The following is a 24,224-nucleotide window of genomic DNA, read 5'->3' as shown; positions in this document are numbered from 1 at the left end:
TGCATTTATAGATACTGAGTCCCAGAAAAGTTGAGTGACTTCCCCAAGGTCACCAAGTGAGTAAGTGGTAGAAATAGAATTCAAACACAGGTCTTCTGAGTCAATTCTTTCTGCTCTCCTAGGCTTCTCTCCAGGCAGCTGAGGACCCAGTGAATAGAGCACTTCCCAACCTGGAGTTGGGAAGGCCCGAGTTAAAATCTGGGTTCAGACACCAACTAGTTGTATGACCCTGGGCAAATCACTTAGCCTCTGTCTGCCTCCGTTTCATCTGTAAGATGGGAATAATAGCAACACCTCCCTTGTCTAGGGTTGTCGTTAGGATCAAATGAGGTACTACTGGTCAAGAGCTACATGAAGACTCACTCTTCAGGATGTACAAAACTTCTAGATTTCTGTAAACCTCAATTTTCTTGTCTCTTAAAAGGGACATTTTAGGCAAGTACTGACCCCAGAGGGAAAGTGTGAAGCTCATAGGAAATAATGTTTTGGATATACTTTCTAAACCTCAAATGAAGAAATCTATATAAACGGGAACTTCAACTATTGTTATCATTTGAGTCTCATAGTAAACCAAAGAAGTCATAGGTGAGCACCCCCATTTTACAGATAAAGATAAAGGAAAAGAGAGGTGACACAATGAATACAAAACAAAGCCAGGCCTTAGAATCAAATAAATATCTAGAGCTAGAATGGACCTTAGAAGTCCACTAGAGGGGCAGCTAGGGGGTGCAGTGGATAAAGCACCAGCCCTGGATTCAGGGGAACCTGAGTTCAAATCTGGCCTCAGACACTTGACACTTACTAGCTGTATGACCTTGGGCAAGTCACTTAACCCTCACTGTCCTGCAAAAACAAAACAAAAGAAGTCAACTGGACCACCACCCCTCATTTTACAAAGGAGGAAACTGAGGCCCAGAGAGATGAATTAACTTGATTCAAGCCACCCAGCCAATAAGTGGAGAGCTAAGATTTGACATCAGGCCTTGAGATCATAGATTAAAAGCTTAGATCACAGTTCATAGAAAGAACCTTAAAAGTCAACTAGTTCAACCTCCCTCATTTTACAGAGAAGGAAGTGACTTGTCCAGGGTCACACAGCCCATAAGTACCTGGACTCCCCAACCCCAGGTCCGACACTCTTCCCACCCTACCACAGGTTTCTCCATGAGCACAGGGATATCTTCAGTAGCCAACCCTCCAAAGATATGTGGCAATGAAACCAAAAGACTGAATTTCCTTCCTTTTTTTTTTAAATTAAAAAAAATAAAATTGCTTTCGGGGCGGGGGGGGGGGGGGGGGGGGGGAGAGAGGGCGGGGCGGGATAGTTTCTTTCCATAGGTTTTATAGCTACTGTCAATGAAAACAGGACCAAGTAAATTTTATAATAATAATAATTAAAATAATATCTAATACTTGTATAGTGCCAGGCCCTTTACAATTATTACCTCATTTGATCCTCACAACAACTCTGGGAGGTAGATGCTATTATTATCAACATTTTATAGATGAGGAAACTAAGGCAGAGGTGAAGTGACTTGCCCAGGGTCATACAGCTCGTGTGTGTCTGAGGCTGGATTTGAACTCAGGTCCTCCTGACTCCAAGTCTAATGCGCCATCCATCACTCCAGGACGCTTCTCCAAAGCATTGAGGAAATGCCTACTCTGTGAAAGCCCCTGTGCTAGACCCTGCAGATACAAAGAAGAAAATTAATCCCTGCCCTCAGAGAGCTTACAATCTAACACGAGACGTTTACTAATTAAACATCCTGGAGACAAGCACAAGTAGGTTGGTATGAAAGCCTTTTAATGCTTACCACCGTGTTCAAGAGTCCAGTGATCGGCAGCCGTGTCTTCCTCTCGTCTGATCGCGTTCAGCGCATGATCCGTTTGGCAAAAGTCCATCAAGGGAAAGGACTATTTCTTTTTGCCCTTGGGCGCTGCTTTCCCCTTTTCCCCTTTCTTTCCCTTCTTGTCTTTGGGCGATGTCTTTCCTTTCTTTTGCATTTTTAACAATTCTTCGTTTGACCCAAGCCCTTTCCTCACCCTCATTCCTCGGTACCAAGCCTGAAGCTGGAAAGAGAAAATCGAGTCCCGCCTTACTCAGTAGGACGACCAAGCAGAGGAGCCCTGACCTAATCGCATCCCCGAAACAAAGGGAGGCAAATAGGACCCCGTGATAGGACAGTCTACCCCCAGCCCCCACCCCTCCACCCCCGGCCAAATGCCTTTCCAGAGATTATTTTCCCAGGAATGTTCTCCTTCTTTATATCTACCTCCTGGAATCAGGCCATCAAGAAACATTTATTAAGTGCAGGCTCTGTGCTAAGTGCTGGAAACACAAAGGCAAAATACCACCTCTGCCCTCAATCTTACAATCTAACGGGGGAAGACAATATACAACAGGAAGTCGAAAAGCAGCTGAAATGGGGAAAGTTTCTTGGTATGGAAAGTGAGAGCATGATGGAGAAACCCTGAGGTGTGTGGCCAGGTGGGGAATGAAGAGACGGCTAACCTGAGCACCGTCCTTAGATGGGAATCGTGTGAGGTGTGCTCCAGAGAGAGGGAGACAGAGGCAGAGACAGAGACAGAGACAGAAAGAGACACACAGAGAGAGCTGAAGTGATCTTGCAGGAAGAAGGAAGAGCAATGTAGAGAAGTGGAGTCAAGTGGGGAATGTTTACTTGTGTACTACGGCCAAGCTTTTCATAATGCAGCATAGCTTTAAATCAAAACAGCTAAGGATAAATGAAATGGTCGATAAGAAGAGTCCTGAGCTCCCCAGAAGCGAGGCTCCAGTCCACATTTCATATTTATGTGTGCTTTGTAGTCCATCCTAGAGCCTCGCTTTTCCGTGATCTCAGAGCTCTTCCCATTGGCTGCCGTTTATCCTCCCAATATTCCACCCCCAAGGTAGGGAAGATGCTCATGTGGCAGGGGAACAAGTGTGAGAACAGGGCAGTTGAATGAATGCTCTCAAACTAGATCTTGAGTCAGGGGCAAAGCTGGGTCCAGGACCATTATAGGCATTCCGATGCCTAGTCCATTTCTACAAGGCAAGCCCAAATAGTGTAACAATATTAAGCTTATCCAGCGTTTAGTAAAGAACTCTGCAGGGTAAACACTTAATAAATGCTTGTTGACCCACTGACCAAATGGGCCCTATATTAAGCCTTTGTGTGAATAGCCTATAATGTTATATCTGAACATGTCTATTTCACGAAGAATCCTGCTGTGAGCGCTCCCTGCACCTAGACAGACAGCAGACTATCCAGGACCACGTAGGTAAGTCTTTGTCGTGTCACCTTCTTTGTCATGGGTCCACGGAGCCTTCTTAGAATAATGTTTTTAACCACAGAAGACGGAATTCATAGGATCACAAAGGAAACCAATTATACGCAATACAATATTAAAGAAAAGTTTGCGGGCCCCCTGTTCTGCAGAACTGCCTACAGCACACAGAGGTTAAGTGACTTGCCCAGACCAATGTGACTCTTTCATGTCAGAAGCCAGCTTCTTGGTAATGGCATCACACACACCTCTGGAATTTACAGGGTTTTGACCCAATTGGTTCTTTTTGGTTTGGGGCTTTTTTTTTTCTTCCAATTTCACAAACATGTCAGGTCAAGAGAAAGGAAAAGTGAAACGAAGTGGGCAGGGAGAAGGAGCCAGCAGAATGCTGAATAAGATGTTGGCACATACTCTTGGACATCCCCCATGCTCCAGAGTAGCGAGCACCCCCCAACAGCTGAGGCACCTCACCGAGGGTCTGTAAACTTTTAAAAATATCTTGAAGGCTGTTTGAATATAATTTATTTCCTTAGTAATTCTATCTATTTTATGTATTTAAAAACATTCCTTTCAGCAGGGGTCCATAAGCTTCTCAGACTTCTACTGGAGTCCAGACACCCAAAAAGGGAAGTGGCCCTGAACAAGTCTTTGAGGTGCTTAGTATCTCCCCTCACACAAGCACACACAGTACACAAGCACACATACAACACACAAACATACACACACAAGCACACACACGCACATATGATACACACAGTGCAGACACAAGCACACACTACACAAGTACACGTACAACACGCAAGCACACACACTACACAAGTACACATACAACACACAAGCATACACACAAGCACACACACGCACATATGATACACACAATGCAGACACAAGCACACACACTACACAAGTACACATACAACACACAAGCATACACACACATGCACACACACGCACACATGATACACACAATGCACACACAAGCACACACAGATGTGCATCCCTGGGAGTTTTCACTGGTTTTACCTTCGTAGCCATAATATCCCTGTATCTCTTTTCCTGTAAGTAGCGCCATATCTCTGGAATGCCCATTCTACACACTTCTTGGGAAGGGTCTTCCATGGGATTTCCTTCTAGGTTGAGAACCTGGAGGTTCTGCAGACTATCCATTCTTTCCGGAAGTACAGACAGCTGATTGTTCTCAAGAATCAATGTCTTCAACCCTAAAATAAAAGGGAGGATTGACCTTTTCAAAAATCAAATGACTAGTAGTCAGGCAAAAGTCAGCCACTTGAAACATCACCTTCCTTTACTGTCACCTAATGAGTTCAATTCAATTCCCTTAACATCTATTAAGCACCTACTATATACCAGGAACTGTGCCAGGTGCCAGGAATCAAGGATAAAATGGGATGACTCCTGTCCTCAGGAAGCTTACTTTCTTTAAGAGACATGGAGGTGGGGCAGCTAGGTGGCGCTGCTGTGGATAGAGCACCAGCCCTGGATTCAGGAGGACCTGAGTTCAAATTTGGCCTCAGACACTTAACACTTATTAGCTGTGTGACCCTGGGCAAGTCACTTAACTCCAATTGCCTCACACACAAAATAAAAAAGAAAAGAAAAAAAGAAAGAAAAAAAAAAGAGACATGGAGGTGGGGGAGTGGAACCAAAAGATTACCTTTCAATATAACCAGCATTTACCAGGTCTCTTACCGAGAGTAATCAAAGACTTTCTATTGTGTTGGCAGGGGCTTGGGGTGGGGGTGGAGAGAGTTATATTCCCCTTTACTTTGATGGGAGAGACAGACACAAGCCTAACTTCTTTGTTCATTCCAGTGAGAGTTTCTAAGCTAAGGATAAAAAAGGACGCGCAATGAAGAAAACAGACTATGCGAAGATGTTTGGATCGAGTCCTGGTCCTTTCTCGATCCCTAAAAACGGGGTAAGTAAAATACTTTGAGAATAAACTCATCATATAGTTGCTTGCGTAGAACTGAGTGTCCAGAAGAAGTCATTCCTTTCATTTCCTGTGGGTGACTAGTTTGTAAGATTTGGGGTAGAAACCCACCACAAATAGTGTAAACACTGAGACCTAAATGTCGTCATAGAATTGACTAACCAAAGGTATAAACGAAGTGGGACGCAGTCCTTAATCAATTAAAGGAGTGAAATGCTTTGATCTTTGGGTGAGAACAGTTGGCACAACACAGGAATTACTTTTTGATTGGCTGAAGAGAATTTACCCTATAGGGCTATGTGTAATTTAGCTAGCAATTATACAGTGCTTTGCAAAGTCTTTACAGATATTATCTCATTTGATCCTCACAACCATCTTGGGAGGTCAGTACTATTATTATTCCTATTTTATAGACAAGGAAACTGAAGCAAGCAGAGGTGAAGTGACTTGCCCAGGGTCACACATAAGAAGTATCTGAGTCTGGATTTGAATTCATGTCTTCCTAACTCCAGGCCTGAAACTGACTCTACCAAATGTTTACTGTACGTGAGCTTTTCCTATGGATTCATTAGAATGTGAGCTCTTGAAGGTAGAAACTATTCGTGCATTTAGTACCATGCCTGGGACACATTGAGTGCTTCATAAAAGGTTACTGACTTGACTAGGTCAAATCATCATGATGGAAAGGGGATAGGGCACTCAACTTGAGACCTGGGTTCAAATCCTGCCATAGACACATAAGCTTTGTGACCCTGAGCAAGTCATTTGACCTCTCTGGATCTCAGTTCCCTCTAAGCTGGTTGGACTCTAATTGTCTCCACTTCTAAATCCAGGGTCCTATGATTTGGATTCAGAAGACCTAGCTCTCTTATTTATTACCCCCATGACCCCAGGCAAATCCCTGAACCTTTCTGGGTCTTAGTTTCCTCATCTGTCAAATGAAAGGACTGGACACTGGCACAATGAAATGTAAGACCTTGGCCTTGGAATGAGAAAGACCTGGGTTCAAGTCCTGCTCTGACATAGGGTAGCTGTTTGATGCTGGATCTGATCTCTCATTGCACAGAAAGTGCCACTGTCCTCTACTGAGAGAAGTCATCTCCCCGAGCATTCCCTAGACCAGTGAAATCACAGGTTTGTCACAAAAGGGTGGAGTGGGGAGTGGAGGACAGGAGGGAGGAGACTTATTACCTTTTAATTGACATATTGTGTCTGGAAGTTCCTTAATCTGATTGTTGTGAAAATCCAATATTTGTAAGGTTGGCAGTGACCCTATGCCCTCCGGTAAATACTCCAGGCTGTTGTTCTCAAAATATAGCTCTTTCAGATTCTGAAATAAAATAAAGCTTCAGTGGAAGATGAATTCATCCCAGACTCATCTACAAGTCCCTCCCCCCTTATATACGGATAAAAAACAAACCCCCAACCCCAAACATTAGCTCTGCCACCTGATTAGTGCGAAAGGAATGTTGTTGTTTGTCCTTCCTTCATGCAAAGGACCATGACATCAGGAGGTGATGTGACTTGCAGGGAATTGGATTTAAGTGAGGGAGGGCTGTGCAAGGTCACCATCCTCCTCCAGAGCTATCTGGGTCCAGTGGCAAAAGATGTATCAGGACAACTGGAGATGACCGTGGATGTTTAAGGCAATTGGGGTCAAGTGCTTTACCTAGGATCACACAGCTACTAAGTGTCTGAGGTGAGATTTGAACTCAGGTCCTCCTGACTCCAGGGCCAGTGCTCTATCCACTGCACCACTTAGCTTCCCATGAAAGGAATGAATGTCTTCATCAATGTCTGGCCTATCTTTTTTTCTGGTCATACTTTTTTAAAAAAATATATTTTATGCTATGTAACTGCATATAAAACTGTGTTACAAAACCCCTGCCCTTCTCCACTCACCTCTGGGTAATCACAAATTTTAGTTCTTTGGAGAATGTAGTGTTCCAAGACTTACAGCCATATAATATTACTGCTGTTAAAAAAGATGGCCCTTTGTTTTAGAGAGAAGTCTGGGGTCATTAAAAAAATGTTGCAATTTCTCAAAGACTATCCAGCCCTCTCTCTATTTCTGGCTCAATTCTGGGTACAGAACATAGTCCATTTGTAGTATCTGTCATAGAGGGATAGATAGATGGATGGATAGATGGATGGACAAATAAATATGGATAGCTATCCATATGTCACATACATCTATGTAAGTGTATATAGATACATATATATATATGTGGGTGAATTATTTAGATTGTCCATCCAACTGCATACAATAATTTCTGGACAATAGATAAATCTTCATCCACTTGGTTTTTCCTGTATGGATGGTTAGGTCAAAATCTCTTGAGTGACTGTAGATGTCAGTCAGTAGGCTCTGTGATGTTTCCAGATTTGATGCAAATGGTAAAAATCTCATCCTCAAAAAGGTAATAATAAGGGGGAGGCCAGGTGGCGCAGTGGATAAAGCACCGGCCCTGGATTCGGGAGTTCCTGAGTTCAAATCCGGCCTCAGACACTTGACACTTACTAGCTGTGTGACTCTGGGCAAGTCACTTAACCCCCATTGCCCCGCACACACACACACACAAAAAAAGGTAATAATAAGATCTAAGATTTTTTCTGTATCTTTAATATCTTCCCTAAATTCTCTCAAAATTGAGTCTTCCCTAGTGTGGATTTCCTCAGAATGAACATGGTCTAAGAATTGCCTGCTCTCACCATCTTTGTTTTCTTCAGTGCTATTTCCACTTCCTCAAGGACCATATATAATTTTAAAGTACAAATGTGGTTTATGGCTCCCTGATCCTTGAAGGTGGGAAGAATTTATCATAAAAATATTTGCAGATTTTTCCATTTTCTGGTCTTAGTTGTCTTCCTATATTTTTCTTTAAGTGCCCTTGGGATGACTTTACAAAGTTGGATCTTTTGCCAGCCTATCTTTACACTTGTTTTTTCATTAATTCCCACCTTCCACTGATTCTCACTGTTTTATAAGGGGCTAAAATTCTAGCTAGTCTGTCTAAAATATCTAATGAGTGGTCACCAATAAATTATAAGCTTTAGCAAGAGTTAGACTTTTAAGCATTTATTAAGAAGAATAAGAATTTGGTGAAGAGAGAGAGAAAGGCCTAGATTCCTATCTATTAAAGGGAGAGCACATTTCTAGCTCACAACCATCTGTAAAATTTTAGTCACTACTATAAATTACAGGCAGCACGGTGGCATTGTTGAGAGAGTCTTGAGACTGGAGTTAAGAAGACTTGAGTTCAAATGTGCTCTCAGACACATACTAGCTGTGTGACCCTGAATAAGTCACTTAACCTGTTTGCCTTAGCTGCCTGAACTGGAAAATGGGGATAATAACATCACCTACATAGCAAGGTTGTTGTTAGGATCAAATGATATAATATTTGCAAATACTTAGCACAGTGCCTGGAAAATGTTTATTTCCTTTCTCAATGTTTGTAATATTTCGGACTTCAGCAAATGTGCAGATCATAAGAGGTAAATTGTAGAGAAAATAAGATGGAAAGCCAAATCATCTTCAGTCATATTTTTACCTTGCAGAGGGTGATTCTCTTTAAAATGTGGAGTGGATTATTTTATACCTTGTAAAAGACATAAATTTCTGGATGGGCTCATTTATGGTCATCATAAGCAAGGGTGACACCTCTCATTGAAAAGATGCAGTCTGGAGGCAGCTAGGTGGTGCAGTGGAGAGCACTGGCCCTGGATTCAGGAGGACCTGAGTTCAAATCCAGTCTTAGACCCTTGACACTTACTAGCTGTGTGACCCTGGGCAAGTCACTTAACCCCAATTGCCTCACCAGAAGGAAAAAAAAAAAAAAGATGCAGTCCCCAGATGGAAAAAGGGAGCAAAAGGAAAGACCAAAAACCTCTGATTGCCAAGCCTTAAGATCTCTGCTCTTTCTGGAAGAGCACGGCAGTACCACAACCAAGGCCTACAGCTGAGCCTGAATCTACAGGTGGGAGCAAGCTCAAGAAGTCTGGCAGATTAACCTGTACAGCAGAGACACCATTACCTGGGAGAGAAAATCCAGGTGAGCCACCTTCCAGCAGGGATGCCTAGCCTAGCAGTGGAGTAACCCACCCAACTCTGTGAGGAGCAAGCCCAGTCAAGTCCCATCTAAAACAGACCCCATTCCCAAGAATAAATATTGTAAGACTTTTATGAGGAAAATCTAGTGAGGCACTGCATTTCCAGATTGTGAGTTGTCTTTGCTACATGTGCTCCTACAAATATTCCTCACTCTCACTGTATTTGAAGTTTGTGACCACTTTTCTCCTGTACATAGTATGTATTTGTAGGAGTGTGGGTTTCAGGTTTGTAGGGGGAATGTTTTGTAACTATTCTTACTGTGCCATTTGAGTAAATGCCTTTGCTAAGAGCTAATTGAGACAATTGGCTAATCATTAATTGGAAACACTGGTGGGGGCTCACGAGCCATAGTTTTAGAACAGTGGAGGCATATGTGAACCCTGAGAGTACTCATGTTTTGTGGGACCCAATCTCTGAACGTAAGTGCGAAGTGTGAGAGTAGCAGAAAAAAAGGGGTTACAAATACTAAATTGAGTATTGCCCTTGGCTGAGATATCCCTCCATTTGGCAAGGAACAAATATACAGAATTAATCAAAACAAATTCCCATATTTCCCTTGTCCAACTATGTATGTCTCATTCTGCATGTTGAATTCATCCCTTTTCCATCCAGAGATAGGTGTTGTTGTTATTAGGGTTTATCTATCCCTTTCATTTTGGGGTGGACAGGCCAGTAGAGGAGCAGAGAAATCTGCACAGCGAATGAACAAATGATAGAATCAATTAATGAAAGCTTGGGGCAGCTATGTGGTGCAGTGGATAAAGCACCAGCCCTGGATTCAGGAGGACCTGAGTTCAAATCAGACCTCAGACACTTGGCAATTACTAGCTATGTGACCCTGGGCAAGTCACTTAACCCTCATTGCCCCACCAAAAAAAAAAAAAGCAAAACCAACAACAGATTAATGAAAGTTTGTACTGCAAATGAATCAATGGGGGCAGCTAGGTGGTGCCGTGGATAAAGCACCAGCTCTGGATTCAGGAGGACCTGAGTTCATATTTGGCCTCAGACACTTGATACTTACTAGCTGTGTGACCCTGGGCAAGTTACTTAACCCTCATTGGCCCACAAAAAAAAAAAAAAAAAGGCAAATGAATCCATGATCTCTTAGTCTAGGAATAAGGATATCATTCCCCTTGATCGGAATTGCAGTAGCTCAAAATAAACATGAGCCATTTCTATTCCAAATGTTTATATGGACTATTTTGTCCAAATTGCAGCAGAGCCTTCCTAACTTGTGTTGGTCTGAGCAGCCAGTCAGATCAATCACAATCTATCTTGACCCCGACATAGTAATATCATTTTTGCTCTCTTTGAGCAAGAAGAACAAGCACCAATTGCTTCTTTATTTCAAAAAGCAATTAGTCTCACATGTTCTTGCTCCTAAATTTATTTGCATTTCAATCAGAGACTATTATAAGAACTGAAGGTATCCTTGTTTCCCTATTTCTTACATAGGTCTTTTTGTGTTTTGTTGGGTGCAGTGCTTAGAATGAGTTTTAGGAATATTGACTGACACTCAAGGATTTAACAAGAATTAACAGGGATTTTCTTACCTGAAATCAAACGGTTGGTTTGGGCCAGGGCTGTAGAGTTGGCACCAGGAAAATGGAGTCAGTAGAATAAACTTGATCTGATACCAGGGGACCTCTACTTTATATTTCAGGTTGCCTGCCTGGGTGTGGTGGCTCATAACCCAAGGCTACACCTCAAAAGAACTTTCTCTCTCCCTTACTAAACCCTGGAGATGACAGCAGAGAGCCTGAAAGACTGAATCGCCAAAGCCCAGCAGATGGTAGCAGAGAATAGCTCAGCAATCATGGGACCAGTGGAGATGCCCAACAGAGACTGCAAGATGAAGCAGAGATGCAGTGGGCAGTATGACTACTTGATACCCAGTGGAGAATGTAGATGTGGCACCTAATGGGATGGCTGGCAGGGAGCAGTGAGACGACAGCAATGGAAGACATAAGTGGTTCTGCAAAGTAGGGGTTATAAATTTCCCCAGCATGGATATTCCCTGGCCACCCACATTCCTATACATGTTTCCTCTACTCATGAGCCCTGGTCACACAGGTATGTGTGTCCCTTCACCTACGTTCCCTGGTCACATATGTTCTCTGTGTGTGTGCCACATCATTGATGACATGATAATCTGTGAGTGAGTGTACCAAATCGAGGCACGGAAGAGGCTACTACTATCACTTAATTTACTATGCAATAACATTGTAAAAATAAACAACTTTGAAAGACTTAAGAGTTCTGATCACTGCAATGTCCAGCTAGCATTCCAGAGTCCCAGTGGTGAAGTACGCTACCCACCTTCTAATGGAAAGGGGATGGATTCAGGATGTAGAATGAGACATGAACAATATATTTTGCTTGATTATGTATATTTATTACAAGGGTTTTGTCTTTATTTTTTTTTCAACTGAGGAGAGTAGGAGGGAGAGAAAAGAAACACCTTTTAATTGAAAAATAAGATAAAACATTTTTTAATGTTTCTTGTTAATTGATTAAATCTCTTTTGTTTTGAACTAATATTTCCTCTAGTTGTCTGGTAAGAAGAAACCCAGTAGTGGGGGGTCATGAGTGGGTGCTACCCCATAGTCTGCCTTAATACTGGGGGCCCACATATGGGGGGCACCAGGAACTAGCTCCACCAACTACCCTTATTGTGGTCAAATCCCCAAAGCTTTAAGTTTCTGCTTTGTCACTTAAGTTACTGCTTACCAGGGATTCCCTTGCCTTCTCCAGCCTTTTTCCAGAAGAAAGTCCTTTCCTATTTCTCTCAAATTCCCACTAGCCCATATCTTCCCTTGAATTTCCTTGTAAAAGACTGCCTGAGACATGTTAGAATGAAACTGCCATTCCTTTTCTTACCAAGTCTTCCTTTAGGCTATAACACACCCCGTGCCCCAAGGGGCACCAAATCACTTGATGTATTGGCTACCAATCCCAAGATCTTCCTGGGCACTTCCCAGTTGTTTTGTTAATAAGACTCACCATGTCCCCAGTAATGAGGAACCTGGGAGTCCAAGGTGAGACATGGTTGTTTGGGCAGCCACTTCAGGGCCTGCTGCAATTACACTGACTAATGAAAGGGGATGCCAAATCCCATGCCCAGTCTGTATAGCTTTCTAATTCATTCTATAACTGTTAGCTTCTTTCTAATTCATTTGATTCCCTGTGTGACTGTAAGTTTCTAGGGTAGTCATCTACTGTTCTTCTTCACCCAAACCTAAGCAGCATTGATTTGCTTTTAGATCCAGGTTAATACATTCATCTTTTCAACAGAAATGTTCTCTCAGAGATGTACTGTGGTTTTGAATTTTGGAACACCACAATCCCCAAAGAATTCAAGTTGTGGCTTATGCAGGGACAATGGAGGGATGAATGGTGGGCTCAGGTAAATTGCAGACTATTTCCAACATTGGCCCGTACACAAGAAGTGGAAGTAGGGATATTATTGAGGAAATATAGGACTGCGAAAACAAAGTGGGCCAGCCATAAAGAATGAGAAAGGGATAACAGTTGGTCAGTGTGAACATTCCATTGGTGGTGGTATCATTCAGCCTTTTTCCAGTCATGTCTAACTCTTCATGACCCCATTTGAGATTTCCTTGGTAAAGATACTGGAGTGATTTGCCATTTCCTTCTCTAGCTTATTTTACAGAAAGGGAAACTGGAGAAAACAGGTTTAAGTGACTTGCTCAGGGTCACATTGCCAGTAACTGTCTGAGGCAATATTTGAACTCAGGAAGATGAGTGATCCTGACTCCAAGCCCAGCCATCATCCTCTGTGCCACCATTCCGTTGGTACTGTCAAAATGGAACAAAACCTAAAGAAAGGTTTCCAAAATGTTGGGTGAGCTCTCTGTGGAGGCACTTTGGAAAGACATGGCCATCAGTCTCTAGCAATGGAAAACGTGCCCAGATCCATTACATCACAGATCCATTGAGTTTTGAAGTCTACCAATAAAAACTTGAGTATTTTCTCATTTCTTTCTTTCTTTTTTGGAAGTAATCAGGATTAAGTGACTTGCCCAAGGTCACATAATAGCACAAGTGCCTGAGACTAGATTTAAACTCAGATTTTCCTTCCCTATCCACTGTACCACCTAGCTGCCCCAAAACTTGAGTATTTTTGGTGAATATTTCATCATATAAAGTTTGAATTCATACCGTTAGCTTCAGGATGTTTTCTGAGAGATAGGTTAGTTTTGTTCCTTGGTCCTGTCCCAGATATAGTTTTTCTAAAGATTCAATTTGCAAGATTTCCTCTGGAAATATAGTGAAATTATTTCCAGTTAGACCAAGTGCCTTCAATTTGACCAGGTTGAACACCTCTGAAGGGACCTAGAGGTATTAAAAAAATAAAAAGAGTGAAGGTGTCAACATTATTTGAACACATTAGAAAATCAAAAGGGCTTTACTTTCAAAAGAAACTATTATTAATCAATGGAATTCAGAGGCCATTCAGTATCTCCCTGGGTAAATCATGTTTGCAAACTCCATGGGATAAGTTGGACAGAGTTGGGAATGCAAAGTTAGCAGTCTTGAAAGTTGATTTATGGCACTGTAAGAGAGTAACCTAGAAAGGTCAATCACCAAACATTTTGTTAAAAAAAAAAAAAAGATGGCAAAAACAAACTTAACATGGTCAAGAGCTTGAGGATCATGGAATGAAAAATGTTTTTTTAAAAAAGCACATGCAGGGGCAGCTAGGTGGCACAGTGGATAGAGCACCGGCCCTGGAGTCAGGAGTACCTGAGTTCAAATCTGGTCTCAGACACTTAACACTTATTAGCTGTGTGACCCTGCGCAAGTCACTTAACCCCAATTGCCTCACTAAAAAAAAAAAATTTTGTAAAAAGCACATGCAGTAGTGAGTTGGGGAACTATGGATCGAAATGTTGGGCATAGACTGTCAGACATGGACACTGTGTCAGCTGGTTTTTCTTGACTGTCTTTCATTGGTCCAAGAGAGGGCTAATTTGTTGACGGCAATGGCATATGTCTCTGAATATGACTCTGCTATAAAAACAAAAGGCATTAATGACAATTTTTTAAAAGGTGTAGTAGTGGTGGTGGTGGTGGTTGAATGAATAAATGAATAGAGAGATAGATGACGGGATATATGAATGGATGGATAGATAAATGAACAACGGATAGGTAGATAGATGATTGATAGATGATAGATAGGATTGATGGATAGACAGAGAGATAAATGAAAGGATGGAGAGATAGATGGAGAAGAGATAGGTTACATATATATGTATGTGTGTGTATTATATATATATATATATATATATATATATATATATATATATATATATATATCACTTTAAGGTTTATTCCTTTTCTCACAAGAAGCCTGTGGTGTGTGGCTTGTCAATGTTATAACCACCATTTTAACTGGGGCTCTGAGAGGGTACATTACTTGCCCAAGGTCATACAGCTAGTGTGTGTCCAAGGCGGTATTGGAACTCAAGTCCCCTCACTCCTAGGCAGTCCTCTATCCACTGCGCATGGTGCTGGCACCATCATTCCTGCCCTAGAAGATTTCCCTCTCAGCTGTTGTTAACCTTAAGCTAGGATTTCTTGTTGCTGTTTTCTAAAGACTAAGTTAAAATCAATTAACACACATTTAAGCACGCCCCTATTATGTGTATGGTGCTATGCTTGCTGTTCAGGAGAAAATTATGACAGATGACCCCCTTGGGTCAGCTAGGTGGCCCAGTGAATAGAGCACTGGCCCTGGAGTCAGGAGGACCTGAGTTCAAAGCCAGCCTCAGAACTTGACACTTACTTAGCTGTGTGACCCTGGGCAAGTCAACTTAACCCTCACTGCCCCGCCAACAAAAAAAAGAAAGAAAGAAAGAAAGAAAGAAAGAAAGAAAGAAAGAAAGAAAGAAAGAAAGAAAGAAAGAAAGAAAGAAAGAAAGAAAGAAAGAAAGAAAGAAAGAAAGAAAGAAAGAAAGAAAGAAAGAAAGAAAGAAAGGAAGAAAGAAAGAAAGAAAGAAAGAAAGAAAGAAAGAAAGAAAGAAAGAAAGAAAGAGGACCCCCTCGCTATTATTATTATTGAACTGAGGGGTAAAAAGAGAACCACTAATAACCTTCAGGCTCAGAGTCTGGTCCAGGGCTTTTGCCTGTTACATTTTGGCTGTCTCGCTCCAGCTTGCCTACCCCATCTCTATATTTCTCGGGCTCACAGAATTTCAGAGATGGCAAGGATCTCTGTGGCTTTGATCCAATCCAACCTCTACTGACAAAACTCCCTCTGCATCCGAGGCTACAACAAGAGGAAACAGAACACATTTAGAGGAAGCCGACTCCATTTGGGGACAGTTTTGCTCACTGGGAATTTTTTCCTTCCCAGTCTCCATTTGGCTCTTCACCACGGGCGCTGAGTGCCCCTCATTCTGCCCTGTGGGGCTAAGCAGCGCAAAGCGAATAAATCCCTCATCTCAAGGACCCTCGTTTAAACTGGAAGACAGCTATTGTGCCTCAGTAGGTCTCCCAAGGTAAACATCCCCCTGTTCCTTTCCTCCATCCTACTCTGTGATGAACTCCATTTTCATAAAGAAAGACTAACTAACCTTAGCTAACTTGTAGATGTGCCTCAACTCCCCATTACAAAACAGCTTGTAAAAGGCGAGTGCCTTAGGCAAAGAATTTTATAATGAATGCTAAAAATCGTTTGGGAAATAGTGCTTGCAAGGAAAAAAGATAAGAAGGAAAAAATCAAATATGACTGCTGTCCTGGATTGCCCTTGGCCTGTTTTTCCTTCTTTATCCCTCTCCAGCTTTCTGGGTTCTTCCAGGGATGTTGAATTGTGATGATAGCTGCCATCCCATTACCGGACTATTCTTTTCTTTTTTTTTTTTTTGCGGGGCAATGAGGGTTAAGTGACTTGCCCAGGGTCACACAGCTAAGTAAGTGTCGAGTATCTGAGGCCGGCTTTGAACTCAGGTCCTCCTGAATCCAGGGCCGGTGCTCTATCCACTGTGCCAACTAGCTGCCCCCATTACCTGACTATTCAAGGACAATCCTGCCACACCTTTCCCATTGTCCTGAGTTACCTGAAATTCAAAAGATTATAGCTACAAGATTCTAGAGATCATTTGGTCCAATCGTTTCATCTGACAGGTGAAGAAACTAAGGCCCAGAGAGTGACCTTCCCAAGGTCCTATAGCTTCCAAAGAGCAGAGCTGAGATTCAATCCTAGATTCAAACTTTAGTGTTCTTTTTGGATCCTCATCCTGGCTAGAGTGTTAAAAATTTTTCTCTCTCAGGTCAATTGAGGAAAGATTAGAATGTTTTAAAAGGGATTTTTACTAGGAAGTTGAGGAAAAAAGAAAACAGATCACTTTATAGAGTGTAGCCTTCTTCTCCTAATGTAGTTTGTAGATCTAAATACAGATTTGAGGAGGTGGCACAATCCATCCATCAATAAACAAGCACCTGCTATGTGCTGGGCACAACTTACAGGTATTGCCTTAATCCTTTTTGAATAAATATACCCCACCCCAAACCTTATGTGCGTTTGACACTGGCTAGTTTACCTCCCTCCAACCCCAATACACACACAAGTGTGAAGAGAGAAGAAATACCCACGCTGTTTCTACCACCACCATCACCAACACGGAACAAGGTGCCAGTCACAGATGAACAGGATATTAGAGTTGGAAGGAGCCTCAAAGGTCTAACCTAGACCTTACTGAGAATCCCTCCAGTGTACCCCTCTGAAGTGGCTATCCAGCCTTCCCTTAAAGGCGTCTGGTACAGGATGTCCTTGACCTCCCAATGGTGGCTTGCTCTACTTTAGGAGGGCTGTAATTGTCAGAGATTTCCCTTACATTAAGACCAAACCAGGGGGACAACTAGGTGGCGCAGTGGATAAAGCACCTGCCCTGGATTCAGGACAACCTGAGTTCAAATCCAGTCTCAGAACTTGACACTTACCAGCTATGTGATCCTGGGCAAGTCACTTAACCCTCATTGCCTCACCCTCCCCCCCAAAAAAAATGCATAAAAAAAAAAAGACCAAATCTTCCCTTCCTATAACTTTCACCCAGCCCAAGTTCCTCCTTCAAACAGAATAAACCTAATCTCTCTGCTCTAAGATAACCTTTCAAATACATGAAAATAGCCATTATACCACCCCAAATCTTCTCTTTTCCAGGATAAACATAGCTAGTTAGATCAACTGATAACAATACTTAACATTATTGTAAGGTTTTAAGGTTTGCAAAGCACTTTACAAATAGTATCTCATTTTATCCTCCCCTCCTAGGGAGGTGGGTCGCATCTCACAGATGAGGAGACAGAATTGACTTACCCAAGGTCACATAGTGCCTAACCCTGGATTTGACCTTGGTCTTCCTGACTCCAGATGTAGTGTCCCACCTCAGTCCTCCTACAGCACGACGCCCAACCTTAGATCACCCCACCACAGATGATCCATGGCTGGTCTAAAACATGGCCCCTGAAATAGAACGTAATACTCCTGATATGTTCTGCCTAGAGCAGAGTACTCCCTAGTGCCCATCACTGCCACGTGTCTCTTGGTATTAGCCGCTTTGGGAGGTGGACATCAGCACTGTTGGCTCCCATTGACCTTCCAATCCTCTGAACCCCTGGATCTCTTCCCCAGGAGGTACGCTCCTGCCCTAGTTCTCCCATATCGTACTTGTTGATTTTTGGAACCCAAGGGAAGGACCTTACATGGATCTTTAGTAATTCATCAACTTGGTGCTTTCTTCTAGCCAGCCAAAGTCTTTCTGAAACCTAACCCTGCCATACTGTGTTTGGTTACCTCAACTCTGTGCCATCAGCAGATCTGATATGGGTGCCAACCAGCTCAGAACTGATCGTTAAATGTTCTGGATGAACACTGACACCTCAGAAATCAGCAAACACTACAATGCAGGGCTGGTGTCCTCACTTTGTGGGTTTCTAGACGTAAGAAAGTGATAGAGAAAATGAAGATTAATCTGAAAAGTATGTTGCAGAGGGAGGGGGGGGCTGGTTGTTAAATATTTACCAGCACACCCCGGATGCCATGCATGATATTGGTTTAAAAAAGATGTAGTTGGTTCATAATATGATGGCTCAGAAATCACTACGGACACTGAAAACTTTGGAGCTTTAAACATTCTGGGATTCCCAAGAGGCAGTTGGTGATTCAGGGCTGGAGGGCAAGAGAGCAACAGGGATTGGATGCCAAGACCTGGGGGTCATTTACAAAGAGAACGCCATGGAATCCGTCAGACACTGATGCGGTCACCAAGTGAGAGAGTTGTAGGGAAAGAAGAGGATCCAAGACAGAGCCTTTCAGACAGACATCAATATCAAACTCTAAGTACATCATTTCATATTGAGTATTTTAGTCATTTAACGCCTTGGATCTTATTATTTTTAGCAAGGAACATAGCTCAGAACATGTGACTCACAACCCAAACCCCATGGGCCAAAACTGACCAGAATCCCCCTCCACCTATACTGATGGCCCACGGTCAGCCTGGTAACAAAGGACAGGAGATGGGGTATATCAGGAGGTCACAGAGCTCAGGTTGCAATCTGAACTCTGTCACGAGGCCTGGTTCAGGCCTCAGCTTCCTTCTCTGTGAAATGGGGGGGTCCGGGGAGGGGGGGACTGAGTCTAGATGACGCCAGGGTCCCTGTTTAGCCCTGAATGGACAATCCAGTGGATACAACCATGGCATGGTGAACCCGTTGGAGGTCTTAGGCAAATAAGAAATCCGTACCTGACATATGTGATTGTCATCCAGGGATAGCATCTCCAGGTTTTTCAAGGCACAAATCTCGAGAGGGAAAAAATCAAAGTAATTCTGACTCAGATCTAGGAGTGTGACGTTCAGCAAACGCTTGAAGGAGCGGCGCAGGGTTTTCAGACAGGTGTTCTTCATGTACAGGAGATGGAGCAGCGTCCACCTGCAGATCAGCCTGGGCACCTTCTCCATGCAGTTCCCCGAAAGGCCCAGCTCCGTAATTTCGGTCAGTTCTTTGAGGGTCGAGGGGAGGTTGTGCAGGAAGTTATTGGAGACGTCCAAGACTGTCATCTTGTTACAGCTCCCCAGCGTGTCAGGGAGGAGCGACACACAATTAGAAGCGATGAAGAACTTCTCCAGCTTCCTGAGCGCGCTGATCTCGTCTGGGATGACAGTGATTTGGTTCTGCTCCAAGTCTATGATCTCCAGGTTGTAAAGGATGCAGAGCTCCAGCGGAAAGTCTTCAAATCTGTTGTTCTGCAGGTAGATTTCTCTCAGTTTGGTCTGGTTGACGATTTCTTTTGGCAGAGACTTCAGATGGTTGTGAGACAGTCCCAGCAGTTCTAGATGGTGCAGGCACTTACAGATCTGGATGGGGAAATTCTCCATTTGGATTTTATACAGCCGAAGCTGTCGGAGTCCCCGCAGATGGGAAAGGACAGGCAAAGTGCTGGGAACAAGGGGATTGCTGCTAAGGTCCAGGCTTTGAAGATTAGTGAGCTCCCCGAGGTCTTTGCAAATAAGTTTTATGTCATTGTGGTTCAGGTAGAGAATCCTCAGGTTGGAGAGATTACGGATTTCTCTAGCAATTCCCTCAAGCACATTATTTTCCAAGTGTAATTCTTCCAGTTCCCAAAGTTCCAGGATGGAAGATGGAATAAAGGTGAGATTTTTATTAGAAGCATCCATGAAATATTTTTTGTCACCTACTCGTTCTGGTGGGGTTTCTGCAGTCTTTGATATAGATGTTTTTTGTTTATGGGACAAAAGTTTGAGGACATGGTCTGCAAACATCTTGGTAGCAGAATTATGAAGTTCAAATTTTCAGAATCTAAAGTATTGTAAGATGAGAAGAAAAAAAAAAACCAGAATTTAGCTTGCAGTAGACTTTTGCACTCCAGAAAACAATCCAAAAACATTCCCCAAAAGAGGCTTTCTGGGCTTGTCTCATCCTTCCCAAGACAGAGATTTCATTGTGTATGGAAGAGAGCATTGGATGAGGAATCAGGATAGACCTGAGTTTGATTCTGCCTCAAATATTTATGAGTTGGTGACTCTGCATGTCAGTTACCCCTCTCTCAGACTCAGTTTATCTGTAAATCGGGATTGCAACAGCACCTCATCCTCTCAGGACCAAGGGAAATAACATGTAGAGTGCTTTGCCTACCTTAAAACATATTACTGTTATTATTAATAATAATAATAAAACTCAGAAAGCAGGTAATTTAATTTTTGAGAACTCTAATTATTAAGCACTTCTACCTTATGTTTATCCTTTTTTGCACGCTTTGTTTGGCCAAAATCCACATCCCTTGCACCCATCTGTAATGTCCCTGACCTCCAGAGCCACACTGAAAGAATCTGTTTCCATATCTAAACATAAAAATACAGCATTCTTGGCACTTTCCTCCAAGCACTCTATATAAATGGGGACAGGACTTGTGATTTCATGTTTCAGCCAGCCTGGCCACTTGCTGCACTCCCCACACACACCTGAAATGTTTTCTCTTTTATCTCCACATCTTGGGACCTTCTTCCCCTTCAAGGTTCTGCTTAGTGACACCTCCATCCAGACACCTTCCTAATAGTTGTTAAAACTCATCTCGCCCTTTGCCCCCCCCCAAATTCTGTTGTACTTTTTTTTGCTTAGTTTGTATTTCCTAATACATGGAGAAGTTATATCCAACCAATTTAATTTAACATCCTTGGGGGCTTTTGTTTTTTCCCAGAATTTAGCACACTGCCTGGCATATAGTAGGTGCTTAATAAATGCTTCTTCAATGCCATTGACTTAAATGTTAAATAAAGAAAAATTTAAATTCAGTCCACTGGCTGATTGTTAAAATCATAGTAAGTCACAGAATTTGATTCTGTGAGGTCAGCTGGCAGAAAGATGATGGACCAATGAATTCAAATTCAACAAATATTTATTAAGGCCTACTTATGTACAAGGGCAGCTGGGTGGTGCAGTGGATAGAGTGCCGGGTATGGATTTAAGAAGACTCATCCTCCTGAGTTCAAATCTGGCCTCAGATACTCCCTAGCTAAATGATCCTGGCCAAATCACTTAACCCTTTTTTCCTCACAAACCACTCCAGTTTTTTCACCAAGAAAACTGCAAATGAGGTCACAAAGAGTTGGATGTGACTGAAAGATGACTAAAGAACAACAACGTACAAAGGCCTGGGTGGGTGAGGTATTAGGGATACAGAGACAACAGTGATCCAGACCCTGCACCCAAAGACAATTTACTGGGGGTGGGTAAGGAGAGATAGTATGTATACTGATGGGTATAAAACAAGGAAGAGAGCAAAGAGGGCAAAGGAGACATTGAGACCAGATGAACTAGGAGAATTTTAGAAGAGAAAATCCTTTCAGCTAAGCCCTCAAAAAGGATACACAGTTTTGGTGACACCTGATCGGGGCCTTAAAGAGAAGGAATTAAACATTTCTATAGCCCTGACTGCTCGCTAAGCACTTTACAAATATTATTTCATTTCACCCTCACAACAACCCTGGGACAGAGTTACTGTCATTATCCCCATTCTACAGTAGAGAAGACAGAGGCAAACAAAGTGACTTGTCCAGGGTCACACAGCTAGTGAACATCTGAGGCCCCATTTGGACTCTCATTTTCCTGACTCCAGGTCTGAGTCATCTGTTGCCTAGGAAGACAAGGGCTTCAACAGGCAGAGATGAGGAGAGAAGGTATGTCTGTGTACACAAAGAAACATGGGAGAGGGAGAGTTGAGGAGGAAGAAGAGCTGTCCCAGAGTGTGGCCAGCTGGAAATGAGAGTGTGAAGGTCAGAGGAGTGAAATGAGACCCTCCCTGGAAGAGCAGTTGCAGGCAGACTGTGGATGGCTTTCAGAGCCTGGGAGGAGTTTGTGATTCCTCCAGAGGACAAGAGTGAGCTACAGAAGATTCTGAGGTCAGATTGGTGTTGGGAGCCTTAATTCTCTTCCCTTTATTTGATAGCACTTCAAATACTTGAAGACAGTGACCACATTTGCGCATTTCAACAGGACAAGAGGAACGCAAACCAATGGAGAAATTATCCTTCCCACCTTCCCCTCATCAATGCATATGGGAAGCAACTTCACTTCTTGCACCCCGCCTTGCTCTACTCCAACCACTGTCTGCGCCACTCCCCTCCTTCCACCAGTATCTAGACTGCCCCTGGGTCCTCTAGCTTTAATCAGTGAGCTCTTTCCTTATTTTGCAAGGGCCCCCACACCCATGTCCTGGCCCATGTCCCTGAACAGATATCCTTCCAGGCTCTCTCTTTTCCAGAATCCCTTTATGTGTGGTTTTCCCTCATCAGAATAGAGATTCCTTAACACTCCTGAAAGATCTCATCTTGCTTTCTTGTGTTGGTATCACGGGTGCTTAGTACAGTGTTTGGCAAATAGTAAGTGCTTGATAATTGCTCCAGCTATCTACCCATCTATCATCTCTCTAAGGTTATCTCTGAATAGCCGTCTATCCATCCACTCGCCCACCTACCCATCCATCTGAATATCTGTCCATCATAATCATGTATCTATACTTTTCTCCATCTATCATCTACCTGTCGTTGTCTATATCTATTCATCCATATCTATTTATCTATCTATATCAATCGTCTGTCTGTCTATAGCCTTTCTCCATCTTTCATCTAGCTATCTTTGTAGTTCTTCTCATTATCTAACCTGCTTCAAACCTTAAAGCCTATATAAATGTTAGCTATCATTATTACCATTGGTCTCTCTTCCTACAAATCAGAACTCAAGTCAACAAGCATTTATTAAGCATCTACTGCATGCCAGGCAAGATGCTAAGCACTGACACAAAGCTATACACACACCCCCCGGCCCCTTTCCTCAAGGACTTTACACGTTCATGGAGGAGACAACAGGCACGCAGATGATTAGATACAGGATATAAACAAAATGAATGCGAAGCAGTTTTGAAGTGGGGAGAAGACAAGAACACTGTTGGCCCCTTCACGGGGCTGCTGCTAGGAGATGCAGTAGATAAAGTGCTGGCATGTGGAGGATGTGAGTTCGAATTTGACCTCAGACACTTCACTAGCTCTGTGCCACCCTGGGTAAGTCATCTAACTTCGGTTTTCCTCATTTGTAAATGGGAATTGTAACAGCCCCTCCCTCCCAATGTTGTTGTGAGGATTAAAGGAGATAATAATTGTAGAACACTCAGCAAAGTGCCTGGCACGCAGTAGGTGGTGCATAAGTGTTAGCTATTGTGGCTGTTGTTGTTAGCTGTGTGATCCTGGGTAAGTCACTGAGCCTGCTTACCTCAGTTTCCTCATCTATAAAACGGGGCTAATAGAGCTGTGAGGGTCGGAGGAGATATGGCGAGGTCCCTGGCACACAGTAGGTGCTTTATATCTGTTATCATTATTGTTGCTATTAGCGGGGTGACCTTGAGAAGTCCTTTAACCTGTCTGCCTCAGTCTCCTCATCGATAAAACGGGGCTAATATCGTAGTGAGGATTAGGCCTGGCACATAGTAGGTGCTCTATGGGGAGGGGGGGCCTATCCATCGCCATCCTACCGCATACAATATGTCTCCATTACTTAATCCATATCCCAGAGGAGGAAGGCCAGGCGTCCTCCAAGGTGGGGGTGGGGTGGGGGGGAGGAGGGGGGCGGGAATTCGAACCTGTGGCCTGGGGGTTGCGAGAGCGAGCGCTGCGTCCCCCGACCCCCTAGAGGGCGCCCGGCCGTCCCTGCTGCTCTCCCTGCTGGCGGCCAGGCGCCGCGCACGCGCCCTTTCCGCCCCTCCCCCAGGGCCTCTGGCCACAGACCCGGATGTGGCGGGGGTAGGGTGGAGGGGTGGAGGCGGGGCG

General features: G+C 43.2%; 1 protein-coding gene across 1 annotated transcript in view; it reads right to left on the bottom strand.

Moving 5' to 3' along the window:
* The window catches only part of LRRIQ4 (leucine rich repeats and IQ motif containing 4), a 36,524-nt gene extending 12,398 nt beyond the window's left edge, over positions 1 to 24,126 (bottom strand). The window contains exons 1-6 of the mRNA XM_043991509.1: positions 24,038 to 24,126; positions 19,131 to 20,205; positions 13,542 to 13,715; positions 6,434 to 6,572; positions 4,312 to 4,508; positions 1,815 to 2,070 (exon numbers count right to left, since the gene is read on the bottom strand). Coding sequence (XP_043847444.1) covers positions 1,915 to 2,070; positions 4,312 to 4,508; positions 6,434 to 6,572; positions 13,542 to 13,715; positions 19,131 to 20,168 — 1,704 coding nt within the window. The 5' untranslated portion in view covers positions 20,169 to 20,205; positions 24,038 to 24,126 and the 3' untranslated portion in view covers positions 1,815 to 1,914. The remainder of the gene's footprint in view (positions 1 to 1,814; positions 2,071 to 4,311; positions 4,509 to 6,433; positions 6,573 to 13,541; positions 13,716 to 19,130; positions 20,206 to 24,037) is intronic.
* Between the last annotated feature and the right edge of the window lie 98 nt (positions 24,127 to 24,224).

This window comes from Dromiciops gliroides, chromosome 3 (assembly GCF_019393635.1).
Source record: "Dromiciops gliroides isolate mDroGli1 chromosome 3, mDroGli1.pri, whole genome shotgun sequence".
Classification (NCBI taxonomy): domain Eukaryota; kingdom Metazoa; phylum Chordata; class Mammalia; order Microbiotheria; family Microbiotheriidae; genus Dromiciops; species Dromiciops gliroides.
The sequence above is the reverse complement of the archived record's forward strand: the minus strand, read 5'-3'. Positions and strand labels throughout refer to the sequence as shown.